The following is an 18022-nucleotide window of genomic DNA, read 5'->3' as shown; positions in this document are numbered from 1 at the left end:
AAAACGAAATAACAATTTTTTTTAGCTTATTGTGCAGCCAAAATTTGAGATCCTTTACTGGTATTATGCTTGTTGTTTTGTCAACATTTTCCTTAAATCTTAAGAGTTAAAATGAGAAAAACTATTTTTGCATATATGATAGTTATCAAAGGTACCAGGATTATAATGTAGTACGCCAGACGCGCGTTTCGTCTACATAAGACTCATCAGTGACGCTCATATCAAAATATTTATAAAGCCAAACAAGTACAAAGTTGAAGAGCATTGCATGCAGGATCAAAAATTCGAAACAAGAAGTAAATGGTTGTAAATAACAGAGAGACTTTCAATTTGGTACATTTGTATATCATCTTTATTTCACAGAACTTTCTATTTTAGTGTATTAGTACAATGAGATATGAGGTATACACCAATCAGACAGCAATAAAACAACAAAAACACCTGAAAGGCACTTAGTTTCTAACATGCAGTCCTCAAAAATTGATGACCACACAATATGACTTAATTGTACATACATATTAAAAATCAATTCACATGAAATGTACATCATTGCAAACATCTTTTATAGCCAGTTCATAAATCATTTACAAAAAAGGATTGAGACTTGAACTCAAGCCAAAAAGTTCTAGGAGTGAACTGATTGGTGCCCTGGATATTGTTCATAACCTGTGATGCATTTTCTTGCCTTCTTTATTTTAAGACCAAAAAGTTTTGAATAGTAAGAAAGAGAAATAGAATGGAAGTATGAACACATTTTCATAGAATATTTTTCATGCTTATACATATCAGAATTTGTACTAGATTATGAATAAGCTCAAATTCTATGAAATTTGTGTGACTGAGGGCAAATTCACTATAATTTCATTTAAAAAAAAAAAAAGCTTGATTCATGTTAATTTCACATCAGATACACGTGAAATTAACGTGAAAATTTTCATGTGAGTTTCATGTATGAAGCTCGTTTGAGGCGAATCTCAAGTGAAATTTACGTGAACAAAATTTGCCTGTAAAACTCTGTAAAATTAGCTGAATGTTTAAAACACAATCTATTAAGGAAATATTAAGCTCCTCAAAGTGTGTGGTCCAAGTTTTTTGAAATTTTTATATTTTTGTCAAATGGTCAAAAGTAAATATTTTGTCAAATGGTTAAAGTAATAGACATACAAAAGTTTTTTCAATGCAAGTGTGGACATAGATTTAAACTCTTATATTTTCTCGAGGAAAAATTTCAGAAAAAGACAAAATGTTATTTTTGTAATAAAGAAATAGAAATTGTCAAAGACAACTAGTATCTTGGTGTATATTTTGCTGGAAATGGATTTATCAAAATCATTTGGTAATCAAATAAATGCAATTAATGTCTCCATGATAATCTTGAAAATAACTAAATATTAAATAAACAAAACTGCTTATACTAAATGCTTGGCTTAGGTTAGCTGTTAAGCAACACAGTTAAATAAATTACCCTATGGGAAAAACAGAACTCTTTTTATCAGATTACACTGACGAACATCAAAACATACTATCCACACTGATCTGTGTCCACACTTGTATTGAAAAAACAAAAATCATGCAGAAATGAACCTTATGTTTTCCTCTGCATGCTATTCAAAATCAAAGATGTGGAACATAATTCATCATAATCAAATAAATGCAATTATGTCTCCTCTATGACAATCTTGAAATAAACTAAATATTGAATAAACAATACTGTTTATGTTTAATGTTTGGCTTAGGTTAGCTGTTAAGAAACACAGTTTGATATAGAATCCTTTGGGCAAAAACAGAACTCCTTTTCTCAGAAAAACGCGGTAAAACATACTATCCACATTAATATGTATCCACACTTGTATTGAAAAAACAAAAATCATGCAGAAATGAACTTTTTTTCTTTAGATTAGACCGTTGGTTTTCCAGTTTAAATGGTTTTACACTAGTTTTTGGAGCCCTTTATAGTTTGCTGTTCGGTGTGAGACTAGGCTCCTTGTTGAAGGTCGTACCTTGACCTTTAATTGTTTACTTTAATAAATTGTGACTTGGATGGAGAGTTGTCTCATTGCCACTCTTACCACATCTTCCTATATCTATTTATGTTTTCCTCTCCATGATATTCAAAATCAAAGATGTGGTACATAATTTATCATAATCAATTGATTGATTGATTGATGGTTGCTTAATGTCCAGTGACAAATATTTCATACATGTTGAAAACGAGAACAAATTAACAACAAATTCAATAGGTAGGTATTGTCATAATAGAGGCCATTCGGGATTATGGTCGGGGAAATTTGGACTGCCTCTGGAAAATGAGGGTATATTGGATAGGGACAGAAATTTTGCCTTGGAACAGGCCGCCTACGGACCCCTTAAAGCGTTTTACTGCTTGTCGGGAGAGGCCAAGTGACCATATTTCGTTTCCTCAGTCACCCTTGGGGGTTATCATAATCAAATAAATGCAATTAATGTCTCCTCCAGAACAGTGTTGAAAATAAACAAAATATTGAATAAACAATACTTCTTATAGTTAATGTTTGGCTCAGGTTAGCTGTCAAACAACACAGTTTAATATAGAACCCTATGGGAAAAACATAACTCCTTTTGTCAGATTACACTGACGAACATCAAAACATACTGTCCACACTGATCTGTGTCCACACTTGTATTGAAAAAAAAAGTTTTTTAAATGCAAGTGTGGACATAGATTTTAACCCTTATATTTTCTCGAGGAAAAATTTCAGAAAAAGACAAAATGTTATTTTTGTAATAAAGAAATAGAAATTGTCAAAGACAACTAGTATCTTGGTGTATATTTTGCTGGAAATGGATTTATCAAAATCATTTGGTAATCAAATAAATGCAATTAATGTCTCCATGATAATCTTGAAAATAACTAAATATTAAATAAACAATACTGCTTATAGTAAATGCTTGGCTTAGGTTAGCTGTTAATCAACACAGTTAAATAAATAACCCTATGGGAAAAACATAACTCTTTTTATCAGATTACACTGACGAACATCAAAACATACTATCCACACTGATCTGTGTCAACACTTGTATTGAAAAAATAAAAATCATGCAGAAATGAACCTTATGTTTTCCTCTGCATGCTATTCAAAATCAAAACATAATTCATCATAATCAAATAAATGCAATTATGTCTCCTCTATGACAATCTTGAAATAAACTAAATATTGAATAAACAATACTGCTTATGTTTAATGTTTGGCTTAGGTTAGCTGTTAAGAAACACAGTTTGATATAGAACCTTTTGGGCAAAAACAGAACTCCTTTTGTCAGAAAACACTGTCAAACATACTATCCACATTAATATGTGTCCACACTTGTATTGAAAAAACAAAAATCATGCAGAAATGAACTTTTTTTTCTTTAGATTAGACCGTTGGTTTTCCAGTTTAAATGGTTTTACACTAGTAGTTTTTGGAGCCCTTTATAGTTTGCTGTTCGGTGTGAGACTATGCTCCTTGTTGAAGGTCGTACCTTGACCTTTAATTGTTTACTTTTATAAATTGTGACTTGGATGGAGAGTAGTCTCATTGGCACTCTTACCACATCTTCCTATATCTACTTATGTTTTCCTCTCCATGCTATTCAAAATCAAAGATGTGGTACATAATTTATCATAATCAATTGATTGATTGATTGATGGTTGCTTAATGTCCAGTGGCAAGTATTTGATGCATGTTCAGGACGAGAACAAATTAACAATTATTATAAATACAATAGGTATATATGTCTTTTCATAATAAAGGCCATTCGGGATTATGGTCGGGGAAATTTGGACTGCCTTTGGAAAATGAGGGTATATTGGATAGGGACAGAAATTGCAACAGGCCGCCTACGGACCCCTCAACCAGTTTTTGCAATGGCTCTTAACGTGCAAAGAGCGTGACACTCTCTTAACACAAGGCATCGGATTTAACGTCCCCATTCTGACCGGACGTGACTGCGAACTCGATACATCCCGCACATCCAAACGGACGCCCCACTTCGGCAAGCGTTTTACTGTCGGTCGGGAGAAGACCAAGTGACCATATTTCGTTTCCCCAGTCGCCCTTGGGGTTATCATAATCAAATAAATGCAATTAATTTCTTCTCCATGACACTCTTGAAAAGAAACTAAATATTGAATAAACAATACTGCTAATGGTTAATGTTTGGCTCAGGTTAGCTGTTAAGCAACACAGTTTTATATTGAACCCTATGGAGAAAACAGAACTCCTTTTGTCATTAAACACTGTCAAACATCCAAACATACTATCCACACTGATTTGTGTCCACACTTGTATTGAAAAAAAAAACGGACGAAAATTCTTGTATATTCTCGAGGTAGACTTTCAGAAAAATAATAATTTTGTAATAGAAAATTAGAAATTGTCAAAGACTACAAGTATCTTGTTGTATTTTTTGCTACAAGTGGGTCGTTTTAACAACCAAAAAATATTTAAGAGACCAGGGAATAAATAGCAATGTATAGTTTATTTTTTTAAAATGTTGAATGTCAATTAGATATGTTTGATAAAGCCATTTTACCAGCTAGTGTTACTTTCCAATTCAGAGGTCTGGTGTTTTGAAAATTTAGTTGTTTAAGAAAAAGTATACTTGCGGTTTTACAAGATGATGTTAAATCTAAAGCAGACCACACCAAATAGCATTATTTATGGAGAACTCGGATGATTTCCGATCTACCAATAAAATGTGAATGATAAAATTTTGGTGTAGTTTTACTTTAGTAAATGATGAAATGGACAAAATCTCCTTTACAAATTGCTGTTTGTATATTATGAGAATGATGGTTTTGAAAGCAAATGGTTGACATTTGTTAAAAGCATTTTTGATAGTTGTGGTCTATCAAATATATGGAGATCACAATCTCATTTTTCCACAGATTGTCACTGGGGTAAAGCTGATGACCGTAACTGCATTCACGGTCATCCCAAGATGTCGGATGAAAAATAAGGTCAGTATCTGTATTGTGTGTTACAGTGTTTCTATATCTTTTTCTTTACAAAGTATACATCGATACGATGTAAATTTATAAAAGATTCACACAGAAATCACAAATTACTACCGAAAAATGTTCAGGAAACGCGAAATTCAATTTGAAAAAACCGCTAAGATGTCCGTAAATCATTATCAAAATATTTTCAAGATGACCGTAACATAAAACAAGGATGACCGTGATTGGTAAACAGATGACCGTAACTTGTAAAAGATGACCGTAATTTGTAAAGAATGACTGTAATTTATAAAAGATGATCGTAACTTTTAAATGATGTCCCTCAATTCTAAGAATATCCGTATTTGTATTCATAGCTTTTTGTTGTAATTTGACAAAGACACAAGCGGGACAAGAATGTCACACATTGTCTTATATTTTTTACTAGTACTATATTTGTTATTGGCTTTTATACTGCATTCGTTCTATTTGGGCAGTTAAGTGCGTTGACTGTATATTTCTATGTCATATACAGTCACTGCATGGCCCGATATCACTTTTCCTCATGAATATTTAAATAGAAGTTGCCGAAATGTTCATGTCCGTCATATTTGTTTTTCGTAAGAGCACATATTTCGTCCTATTTGTCCTCTTATTTTTTAGGATCTGGGTATGTGTTTGTCTCTTTGTTTTTCTCATTTTGACGCTACATTAGTCCCTTATTTCTGTGACAAAATCAATTTAAATAAAACTCAGATGATTGACACAAGGGATAGAAAGTGTTCCGACCAAAGAGGGCGGGTAGTATTACCCAACTCCGATATATTCATGTATGTAGTTTATAGTGGTGAAACCTCACTCCCCCGATACGCTAAAGCGGGAAACCAAAAAATCAAAGTGAAAGAAGGTAGATCAAGACATCAACAAACAACGAACTAGAACAGCACAGACTGACAGTGGACACAAAAACGATGAAATATAAAGACAAATAAAATACCCAGACACGTAAAACTAAGGAGGGACGAGGTTAAGGACTGAGCAGTTGCAATAAGCATGTATATCAACACTGATATACTGAGACAAATATACCGCATGAAAAGAATAATTGGAATCAAAACGGACAACCACAAATATTAAAGAGAACGGAGTTGGTCTTTTTAGAGAAAATTTGCCCATAAACATAAGACAGATACTTTGCCGGAATAATGGGCTGTCGGAGTAATGGGTTGTCGGAATAGTGGGCTGTCGGAGTAATGTGCTGTCGGAATAGTAGGCTGTCGGAATAGTGGGCTGTCGCAGTAATTGGCTGTCGGAATAATGGTTGTCGGACTAATGGGATGTCACCGTCCATGCAGCATATAGGGTTATATAATGACCAGTGTAAAACAATTCAAAAGAGAAAGACTACGACTTGATATATAAATGAAACAAACAAAAATATAATAGGAACTCAGCAATAAAAGAAAACCATTGCCTGAACCACATCCGCATTACGCCATCGGAAGTTAGCGTGTCATATCATCGGACTTAAAAAGCAAACAACCATCGCACTTTCAGGGGCGGATCCAACCATTTTAAAAAGGGGGATCCTAACACATGATAAAGGGGGAGGGGTGTTCCAACCACATGTCCTCATTCAAATGTATTGGTCGTCCAAAAAAAGGGGGGTTCCAACCTCCGGAAACCCCCCATTCTGGATCCGCCAATGACTTTAGTGTCCGACACCATCGCACTTTAGCGTAGCCGTAGACCATCTTAATAAGCGAAACCATCGCACATTAGAGTACTTTCGTACTTTACAGTCCTACATATATTTTTTTTTTAAAAGGATGAAAATGTCTCATCTGTCCCAAAGACCCCGTATCTAATATGGTTCTAAAGATTTTTATATTGTATATGATGATGTCTATTAGATTATGACACTATATATAATAAATTAAACTATCGATTTACTAACTTACCTTTCTGTAAATATATATAATATGGCGTAACACATCCAACGACTGAATACAAATATAGAGGTATGGAAATATATTACAGGTAAGCAGAGATTTTTTGGCGGTAACTAGAAAGCATGCAGGTAAAAAGGTGTACTTGATTTTGAATTAGTCATGCGTCTAGCATCCGTGTGATAGGATGATGAATAATAATATAACATATGAAAAATACGTGTAAAGCATAGAAAAACATGAACTTCATATATGACCAATTTACTATTTTCCTTATAACGTCGATCCATAGAGACGTTGTTCTTCAGAAGTGAATTTTTTTTTGCACGGCGGGCTTTGAGCAGAATTGGCTTCCGTTTTTCAAGTCAGTCTGGTATTTTAAAAGCGCTTCAAATCATAAACTGGTTATCAGACGGTTTTATTTTAATAGATTTTGGTTTCGAGCTTCACTTAAGACACACACATAGGAGACATAACGTCCAGTGCTAAATATTTCACGCATTATTTGAATTAAGAATGAATACTGTAGATAGGTTACTAGTATCGTACCGGGAATGATGGATTGGACCTAATATTTTACGTTTATTAACGGGACTAACACTAGTTGGAGTTTTAATCTTAAAAAAAATTAAGAGCTCGTAAAGACCGATTTTTTTTATATGACTTCAGTAAGAACTTCTGCAATCTCCATTGTTTTTTTTTTTTATGTAATAGGGCCGTTTTAAATAAAAGTCGTTGAAATTTTAAAAACATGTTGCCTTCCGAAATATAATGGCACCATGAAAGAGTGAAATGCTACAAAGGTTTGATGTGCAGAGAATAGGACATTCTCCCTACAGGAGGTATCTGGTTTAACATCTACAATTTTAATAGCTGGGCTTGACTGCTTACATTAACATCCAGCATAGCCGGACGGACGCCCCAACTTTTAATAAGCGCCTGTATTATGGGAGGGAATATCCGCCATAATTATTCAATTCTTGATTTGTGAAATGCAAATTCTTAATGTGTAAAGACAATTTCTTAATTTGTTCTCGTATATTCTTGATTCGTTGCATGAATTTCTAAATTTTTTAATTTGTGAAATGTAGTTAATTTGTTTGAGTCACGTATGGTGAGATCGCGTCTTTATAATTGTTATAGCTGCCAGTCAATTCTAAAGAAAAACTACAAGTTAGAACACCCTCTTTTTTAGAAGTGACTGACTGACTCAATCCGGCTTGAAAACTATAATATAAGATTATTGATTACGCTTTTCTTGTTTTCTCAGGAGGTTTGTCCACTCCAATCAATTTCATGCTAGACATCATGTGGCAAAATTTACAGCTGTTTTACTATCAAGCTGCCCCCCCCCCCCCTCCAAAAAAAATAGCCTTGCATGACGTCATAAGTACTCACCCCTCCCCCTTCTGGATTTTCAGTAAAAAAAACATGAAATCCAGCCCCTCTATCCAGATGTTCAAAATGCATAACCAATGTCCTTCAGTTAACCCATTCAGGTCTTATTCTAACAACTTTTAGGGAAACATAGTGTCCTAGATAAAAAAAAAAAAAAGTGAAGTTGAGCACTCGCATGTTAAAACCGGCCACACTAGTCTTTATTAGTCCAAATAATTATGACGTCTGGCAAAATGCAAGGAAGGAAGGAAGGCGTCCCAGAAAAAATAAAAGAGCCTTGTCAGACGTCGTAATTATTTGGACTAGTCTTTATGTGCATGTCCCAAGTCAAGAGCCTATCTAAATCTTTGATATTAACCTGTTCTTGTCCTGAATATATACATATTAAAATTTGTCGCTGGACGTAATAAAGTAGCCATCCATCATCATCATCATCATCCCTTGTAAAAAAAAAAAGAAACGACGTGGTCTCAACTTATTACAATAGGCTATTACTTAACAACAATGGGTTGATTTTAAGTCAGACTCACTCAAGGTCATAATATCAGAACCTGGCAGAAAAACATACCCTTTTCAGCTTTCGGCATGCAATTATCCGCTCGACATCATATGTTTCAGGTAAAACATCTCTCCTTTCGACTGTCTCTGTCGCTGTACGGTCAGTGCCACTAAAGTTTCCATCGGGTAGTCGCTTGAAATCAATTTTCCTTAAATTACGTGTGTTTGGCATGTGCGTTTTTTTAGTAAATAAAAGGGAGATAACTCGCACAAAGGGGCGGATTTAGTATAGGTCACGTTATTTAGCTAATAAATAAAGTACCCGCAATTTTGCCGTATGTGAAGTCATGATCAGTCAATCATTGGTTCATATTAGTCGTATAATAATGGCGTATTTCTTTTTCGTAAATTGTTTTGCTATAATAATGGTTTCTTATTTTTCATGTTGGGTCCCATAGGCGGATCAAGGGGGTGCCTGAGGGCCCGGGCCACCCCTTTTGTGGGAAAAAATTGGTTTATTATGTAGGGAATCACTCAATCATGACACCCCCCCCCCCCTGTTCTGTGTATTTTGGATCTATGTATCCGGGATCTAATCCATCTTGCCCCTTAACATTATTATAGGGAACAAGCTATTACATATTTCACCATACATGTATAAGCTCACTACTGTCTAAGCTCACTACTGTCTATATACTAGTAACGAAGTCCGTTTAATGTTCATCGGTATGTTTAAGGTGGTATGGGAGACTAAAATAAAAATGATGGAATTTGTTCATTCTTTGCCAAAACGTAGTATCTATCAATATATGTTCAAAAATATAACAAAAATGATAGGTCATCGTGCATTTTCTCAAGCTACAGGTTGTGACAAAATGACACATTTTGTATGGATTAAACAGGGGGGAAAACAGATTTTGTGATTAGAAACCAAACAAAATGATAGAATTCTAAAATAAGTTAGGAAAAGATATCTTTCAGACAGTGTTTTGAGAATATCAAAAGAAAAGATAGGGTCACCGTACGTTTTTTTCTGGCTAAAATACAAAATTAGAAAAATTCCATGTAGATTCCTTCAGAAAATGCACTATTTATAATTAAATGCGGTTCCTTCAACCAACATACGTAATAAATCTCAAGACTTTCATTTAACGAAAGTGTGTTGCCTATAATTAAAATAATAACTAACAGTGTTTCGGGATTTTTTGCTTATACTACTAAAGCATGGGTCCCTTTTCAAAAGTCTCCCAACTATTTCTTTGATTTAGCAAGGTATTCTTTGATATTTTTGTTACGTTTATACGCTATGATAGGAAACTGGGTGAAGATTTCACTACATTGTTTGTCTTTTTGCAGATTGCTCAAATGTTTTCTTATAACCTTACTAAGGTTTTTAACCATTGGATTATATTTAGTAATGAAAGTGAGTGGGAAATCCGTTGTCCTATCGGCCTTCAAAAAGGTTATTTTTCTGCTTGTGGTATTTTTAACGTTTCTAATAACATTCTCTGTTTTATTTTTACAGTATCCTCTTTCAACTAACTTATCTTGTAAGTTAGTTAAATGTCTATCTAACTCATTGATGTCTCTATTATATCTAATATGACGTATAGATTCACACACTATAATACTTGTGAATGTGTGTTTCGGATGTGCACTAGTGATTGGTAAATATTGATACGTTTCAGTTTTTTTAATATGTGATTTAACATCAAGGATGTTATTATTATGGAATCTTTCACCTTTGTACACTTCGGTATCTAAATAGGTCATACTAGAACTAGATACCTCAAATGTGAATTTAAGTAGAGGGTCAATTTTGTTCGCTATGTTGCTGCTCACAAGGAAGCTATTAAACCAAGAGTTCCAAATGGTGAAGTTGAAATCATCCCTTCGTAAATTTTACGGACGCCATCACGAGTTGGTTGACAGTTATGGAATAATCGTTTCACAAATGATATCGGATATGTTCCTTACGACGTAACTACAATCCCCTTCCCTTTCATGAATGTGGCCGAATTAGACTATTTACCGGATTTGTTATCTCATAAGTAACACGACGGGTGTCACATGTGGAGCAGGATCTGTTTACCCTCCGGAGCACATGAGATCACTCCTAGTTTTTTTTATAATCACGACAAAAATTCCCATTTTGTGTTTATTTTGTAGCCGTATCCTTCCTTCTTTTTAACATAGGTACACCAATTTGATTTTCAATATATATGGATCATAGAAAAAATGCCGGTCTGAACTGACCTCTAAACCATCAATGATTCTGTAATGAGGAGTTCCCAAATTGCATCTCTGCTTATATTCGCATCGTCAAAAGTCGAATAACAGAGCTTTTGTTTAATTTCTTCAAATATTTTGAACAATTGGATATTTGTCCATGCTTACTTTTCATGTTTTAAGATATGGATACTTGTAACATATTGTATTTGCTAATTTTGAAAAAATCATATTAAAAAAAAAAGATAATACAAATTGTTCATAAACTATCGTAGTGTATTACTCTTCGTGAAAGAAAGTAATTTCAAAGTGGAATTGAAAATGAATCTTAATTATTTGCCTTCTTCAAGGAGGAGATCAGTTAAAATTTCCAGACGAATTCAAAGACTACTATATTTGGTCTATGTTAATCTGATAAAAATAAAGTTGAAGTCTGTTTAATTTATTCATAGTTTAGATAGGACATATTATAAAGTAGATATTTCATATAGGGCAGAAACTTTTTTGGTACATTCAGAGGGTAGGATATAAATTTTTTAAGGGAGAATATGAACTGCACCGGTCCCAACCCCCGAATAAATATTGACCTGTTCTAACGGAATACTTTATTTATTTATTTATGAAATGCACATTTATACCCCTGGGGGTTGAAGGCATATAGTAACAAACAATACAATATAATATACACAATGGAAAAATGAACATATTAAACATCATATATAAAGTGGTAAAAAAGTAATATTTATGCAGGCGTTGTGTCCACTCCCCTCAGTGCAAATTACTTTTTAATGAACGGAACAGTAAGCTGCATAATATCAAATGAAGATAGAATTAATTGTAATCTATCTGTTTCAGACAATTTAAAATACTGCACGAGTTGTACAGGAAACTTTGTTATAAACAATGTCATAATTTCTACTCCTGTTGGACTTATTATGGATAAGTCAAACAGGAGTAGATATTATGACATTTTTTATAACAAAGTTTCCTGTGGAACATTTGTTAGGGGGAACAAATATGCATTGACAAACGTTCCCTCCCGACTTCAAAATGGTCAGTTCGGAAGTTATTATCACATTTTAGCACTACCCAATAATTAATAATGGCGACCAGAAGCCGGAGCAAATCGTCAGACAGAAATTTAAAACCAACAATCATGGAAGTAGATGACGTTAGCAGACAATTTATTGATGGAAATTCAAATTCGAATAATTCGAATGATGATCCTTGGGTACTTCATTTACCTTTCTATACTAGTATTAAAACGGCGAATTAATATGTAAAAGAGTGACCACAAATAATTTATTTACCTCCCCTTTTTAAATTCCAATTTCATTTTCATTTTATTCCTGTTTTTGTTGCATGAACAAGGTTCAAAGCCGACAACAATTTACGATTATTTTATAGCCGAGTCCAAATGGGATAACTGTTTTACATCCCAGCTGTTTTAGATTAGACGAAAAACCATTTACAATTCATAAAATCTAGATTAGAACGCCACACAACCATTATGATATACTTTATATATTATTATATGATGTATACCCTTTATGATCCCCTAACACGATGAGTAGATATCAAACAATGTCAACTCGCCCCACTGGTCAATCGGCCTACACTACATGTATATCGCCACTTTATGAAAAAATCGCCCCTCTCTTGTAACCAACTCGCCCAACTTTAAAAAAGTATAAAATCAAATTAAACAATCAGTCTGACAACTCATTTATTTAACGAAAAGGGTTTAAACCCCACAGAGTAAAGGTCTGCCAACTCGTCCCAGTTATAAAAATATCTTGCTTCCTTTAAGTATGTTAAATTTCTGATAGTTTGTATCCAGTCGTCCTGGTGAAGTGGTATGTGTCGTGGCTTGATATGCTAAAGGTCTTGAGTTCGAATCCCAGCATATACACTGGATTTTTCCTACGTGAATTTTGATAGATAGTATTCTCCGTATAATTAATTATAAGTTTTATACTGGATTTGACATTCCTGCCAAAATGTTACAGAACAAAGGAAAGCATGCATAACAATGAAACTTAAACTCGGGTGATCTGGTATGTTAGAACAAAGGAGCTGGGATGTAATTGTTATTTCCTTGAATATTATTATAAATAGAGATAAACTGTAAACAGCAATAATGTTCAGCAAAGTAAGATAGATCTACAAATAAATCAACATCACCAAAATGGTCAGTTGATCATCCCTTAACTCTTTCCTCCATAGATTTTTTTTTTAGTATACTTGATTCGCATAGGATTTTTTTTCAGTTAAAAAATCATCAGTCTTAAAGTGTTAATGCATTGTGAAAACCAATATTTCATCAGGCCAAAAAAAAAAATAGGTGTGTTTCCTGTTGCATGCCCCAAAAAATTAGGGTCGGTAGGTAGGTATTTTTTTTTTTTTTTTTTTTTTTTTTTTTTTTTTACTGGCCTGCTTCGGTTGTTTTTTGTGTATTTTTAAAATATACCTTGTACATGAAACAGATGAAAGGCCGGGTGGGGGGTAGATAATGATGAAGGTAGAATTCTGGGACAGACAACATTTATAGAGTATGATGTCATGAATTCTACCCTGAAAGATATTGGACTAAAGTTATAGATTTCAATTGACACTATTTGATAAAAGTTCAAAAGTGTCAGATTCTGGAACAACACACTTGAATTTAAAGTCCCTCACATTAAAAAGCTGCACAACTTCCCCAACTGTCAATGTGGGAGATATTTCATGGTTTTTTCCAGTCACAGTAAATTCATTGTTCTTTAATCCAAAGTCATGATACTGATTGAATATATCAATAAAGGTGGTAGAATTAGAAAATGGGGCTATTATACTTTTTTTCTCGTTCCTGTGTGGACACTCATCGATTGTTATTGATAACACACTTTGACTGATGGCCATAGCAGAAGCCATGCCGTTGTTTGACTTCAATCTGTATCACACAAATGCTTACTGTATTAAAATTTTATTTGAAATCAAACGTTTAAAAGATGCCATTCAAAGGCTATACTAAACAAAAACCGTTTCCGGAAAAAAACGAAAAAAATCCGGATTATTTTTTTTTTTTTTTTCCGGGAAAAAAAGTTAGGGTCGGCGCCAAAAAATTAGGGTCGGTCGGGCGACCGGAAACACACCTATTTTTTTTTTTTGGCCTCAATGAAATTCAAGTCGGATAATTTTCATGAATATCCTTTTCATATTGGATACAATTTTTTTCAAGTCTGATGCAGACATTTTGTAGTCGAAGCATTTCAACTGAGGTACTACACAGGCGTCAAAAGGTGTCATTATGGAGGAAAGAGTTATTGTCCTTTATAGTCAATTTTTTACAATTTTCTGTAAATTGCAAAATATTTATCCCTGTATCACTTGGCCAAGTTCATTATAGATATAGATAATTGTAAGCAGCAATAATGTTCAGTAAAGTAAGATCTACTATCACATCACCATCATCAAAACACAATTTTGTCATGAATCCATCGGTATCCTTTGTTTACTATGAAAGATGCATGTATATTAAGGTTGAATTTTTTTTTGCATTTCAGAAAGATAAAATCGTATTTGGATTTACATGGGCATTTTTTTTTTCTGCAGTTGGGATTCAACTTTGAGATGCTCCCTCTCAGGTGATAACTGGTTTGTATTGTATTGATTGTCATTGGTTAGCATGAACAATAGAAATCTACACATCTACAGGTTAGTTAAAGTTAGTAACTGAGTGGACAGTTTCTAATGCAATTCAGGTGTTTGTTTATTTTTACACCTGCTGTATGAAAGAAAAAAATGCCCATATAAATCCAAAAACGATTTGGTCTTTCTGATATGCAAAATAAATTCAACTTTTATATATATCTAGTGGATGCCAGGTCTTAAAACTTTTTAAACTGCACAGGTAAGTCTGTTCATAGAATAGTTTTTGAGGCATAGCCAGAAATTAGTAGTGCTTTTGCTAATTAATATTCATAATATGTAAATGAGAATTGTACCATGTGATTATAGTTTGAACTAGACTGGCTTGATATCGTTAAAATCTTTAAAACACGGATATTATAAGTTGCCCGTCACAGAGTCCTTGTTTATAATGCTTCTGATATTTCCGTAAAGTTGCCAGGCGGTCAAAATCAAAACAATGAACGCGAATTAAGTGAATTTTTCTTTTTTTGTGAGTTTATTCTTCTTAAAATGTTGGTATTTTAACTTTACGTTGGAACCTAGAGTTCAACGACTACACACACAAGGTTTGGACTTGCTTATTCTTTGGACATCCAAGTTTCAAGTTTCAACCCGGCAACTTGTTTTTCTAATGACCTTGTTAGCCAATTTTCAACACGAAGTTTGCAAATTTGACATTTCAGCCATTTTAGCCTGTATTTTATACTGCAATGTTAAAAGCCTCTCGCTTCGATTTCAAAATAGCTCAGGAACCTTGATTTTTGCAACGACAGTCATTATGTTTCGTTTAAATGGGGTATATAGTTATGTATATTTATTTTCTGTCCCGGCAACCTGTCTATCACTTTAAATTAAAGTTAAAATAGACATTTTTTCAAAAATCCCTATCATTTCAATATAATTTCCGTGACCCGTATCCGATTTTATTAGTATAATTTCAAATGAGCAAAGTGGCGTTGATTTCTGGATATGGTGGGAATACGGCCATATTTATTACTTTTTTTATGATGAACCTTAATATTTAAAGGTTACTTCTAAATTTTCTTTTCTTAATATTTTCTTTTTTTTTTCTTTTTTTTTTTATTCTGTTGGAACAAATATCATTTTCATGACCTATTCAAATGAAAATGACCATGATGACCTTTTTTTATCACCTTTAAAATAATTACTGGCACCTGATCTGTTTCCACATTTGCAATCACCCATTAAACTACAAATGTACATTGTGTAAGTGACAGCCTAACAACTTGTAAGTTACCACAGTATGATAATGATTATAATGCTTACCAAATATCCAGGAACTTCACATTTTTCCATGTGTGTTCACAACAGTTTTGTACTTTTTAAAGAATTTATAACAAATCTTATATTGTCATTCAAAGTAGTCATGATTAATTTATAATCTGATCTTGACTTTTCAGAGCAACACTGTAGCAAAGGAGTTAAAATCCCTTTCCTTTGCAAATCCAGGAAAATTTATGGATAATTTTGACCCAGAGAGAAGTGCAAGGGAAATGAGGAAAATGAACAGAAGAATTTACAGAGAAAAGTATGTTTACTTTATTATTCAGATGAATCCAGTTATGTGCAATCGTAGATTGATAGCAACAGCTTAAAATAAAAAGATATACATTTTCTACTTTTAAACTGCATTTTTGTTCCACAGATTAAATCTCTACAATTTTTACTTGCAAATAACAATTGTCACATCTGAATTTATGATTGAATCTACAATCTTATGTAAAAAAGGGTTAAATCCTTATTAACTATTTAATGTACAAGTTATTGACAAGCATGAAAAGAAAGATTAACATACACATTTTTGTGAAATGCTAGCCAGGACACCATTGATTATACATGCATTTTTAATAATGCATAAAACTATAAATAGCAATGTTAGTTTAAGTATTATCCTTTTAAATCATTTTTGAAATTATTTGTGTATACAATGTTAATATGTTTGATACACTTATAAGTACATAGATATATGAAGATGTACGTGTGTGGTATGAGTGCCAATGAGACAGCTCTCCATCCAAATAACAATTTATAAAATGTCAAAGTCAATGTACAGCCTTCAACATGGAGCCTAGGCTCACACCGAAAAACAAGCTATAAAGGGCCCCAAAATTACTAGACGTGTAAAACCATGTATTTAAAAAACTGAACTGACTGTAATATAATTAAATTACACACATTGTACACATGGAAGGATTTAGAAAACTATTTAATATTAATTTTGCAAGGTTTGATTCCTTTCTTCAGAGATATTTCTGTTTGATTTTGAATAGGTTCCCTATGAAATATCAAAAGTACCAGGATTATAACTTAATACGCCAGATATTCCAAAATATTGTGCCAAATACGGCTATGGTTATCCATTCCTTGTACAAGAAAATCCTTAATTTTTTGAAACAGGAAATTTATAAAACTGTAAAAGCAGAGGAAAGATAATAGACATATTCGTAAATCCTAAAGGACATCTGACACCTTTTTTTTTATTATATTTCAGTATAAAAAAGAACCAAATGTATGATGAATTAGGATTATACCTAGAAAACAGTAATGATATTTGTGACTGTTTAAGTATGAATTGTCCAGGATGCCATTTTCCATGTACTAAATGTGGATCAGAAAAATGTGGACAAGAATGTCGATGTTGTAGACGATATATCTTTGAATCAATAGAAATCGAAGGTACAAAAACAGTGGTTCAATTTCCTGAAGAGATAACACCCTCCTTCACATGACAGGACATTTTCAAAGTAATTCTCAACTTAATGTATAACTGGAGAGAATGGACATTGATTAAAAGACATGTGTATGTACAGAATATGGTGGTGAATAGTATCAAAATACAATGCATTTAATGAAAGAAAGGAACAAATATGTTCACCTACTTCTGATGAGTTCAGAAAAAGTTGTAGTTAAACATGTTAAAAAGATGAACAATGCTTTACATGTTAACTGTAATAAAAGACAGTAAAGTAGTTATTTGTCAACATTTATATTCTAATTTCTATTATAAAGTTATTTTTATGCCCCACCTACGATAGTAGAGGGGCATTATGTTTTCTGGTCTGTGGCTCCGTTCGTTCGTTCATCCGTTCGTTCTATTGTTTGTCCCGCTTCAGGTTAAAGTTTTTGGTCAAGGTAGTTTTTGATGAAATTGAAGTCCAATCAACTTGAAACTTAGTACACATGTTCCCTATAGTATAATCTTTCTAATTTTAATGCCAAATTAGATATTTACCCAATTTCAAAGTCGATGGAACATGGAAAATGATAGTGTGAGTGGGCCTCCGTGTACTTTGGA

General features: G+C 33.2%; 1 protein-coding gene across 1 annotated transcript; it reads left to right on the top strand.

Annotated features, from left to right (window-relative positions):
* The first annotated feature begins 12106 nt into the window (after window positions 1–12106).
* LOC143072771 (ARL14 effector protein-like) lies at window positions 12107–17696 on the top strand. The gene is made up of 3 exons (XM_076247866.1): window positions 12107–12265; window positions 16128–16255; window positions 17219–17696. Exons 1-3 carry the CDS (start codon window positions 12137–12139, stop codon window positions 17454–17456), a joined length of 495 nt encoding a protein of 164 aa, XP_076103981.1. The 5' UTR covers window positions 12107–12136; the 3' UTR covers window positions 17457–17696.
* Window positions 17697–18022: the final 326 nt, after the last annotated feature.

Source organism: Mytilus galloprovincialis, chromosome 4 (assembly GCF_965363235.1).
Source record: "Mytilus galloprovincialis chromosome 4, xbMytGall1.hap1.1, whole genome shotgun sequence".
Lineage (NCBI taxonomy): Eukaryota > Metazoa > Mollusca > Bivalvia > Mytilida > Mytilidae > Mytilus > Mytilus galloprovincialis.
Note: the sequence above shows the minus strand (reverse complement) of the source record. Positions and strands in the feature narration are given on the sequence as shown.

Excerpts from the sequence above, each read along its gene's own strand:
- LOC143072771 (XM_076247866.1), top strand. The coding sequence starts at position 12,137 with ATGGCGACCAGAAGCCGGAGCAAATCGTCAGACAGAAATTTAAAACCA. Across the intron at positions 12,266-16,127 it reads ATTCGAATGATGATCCTTGG|AGCAACACTGTAGCAAAGGA; the intron begins GTACTTCATTTA and ends TTGACTTTTCAG. Across the intron at positions 16,256-17,218 it reads AGAAGAATTTACAGAGAAAA|TATAAAAAAGAACCAAATGT; the intron begins GTATGTTTACTT and ends ATTATATTTCAG.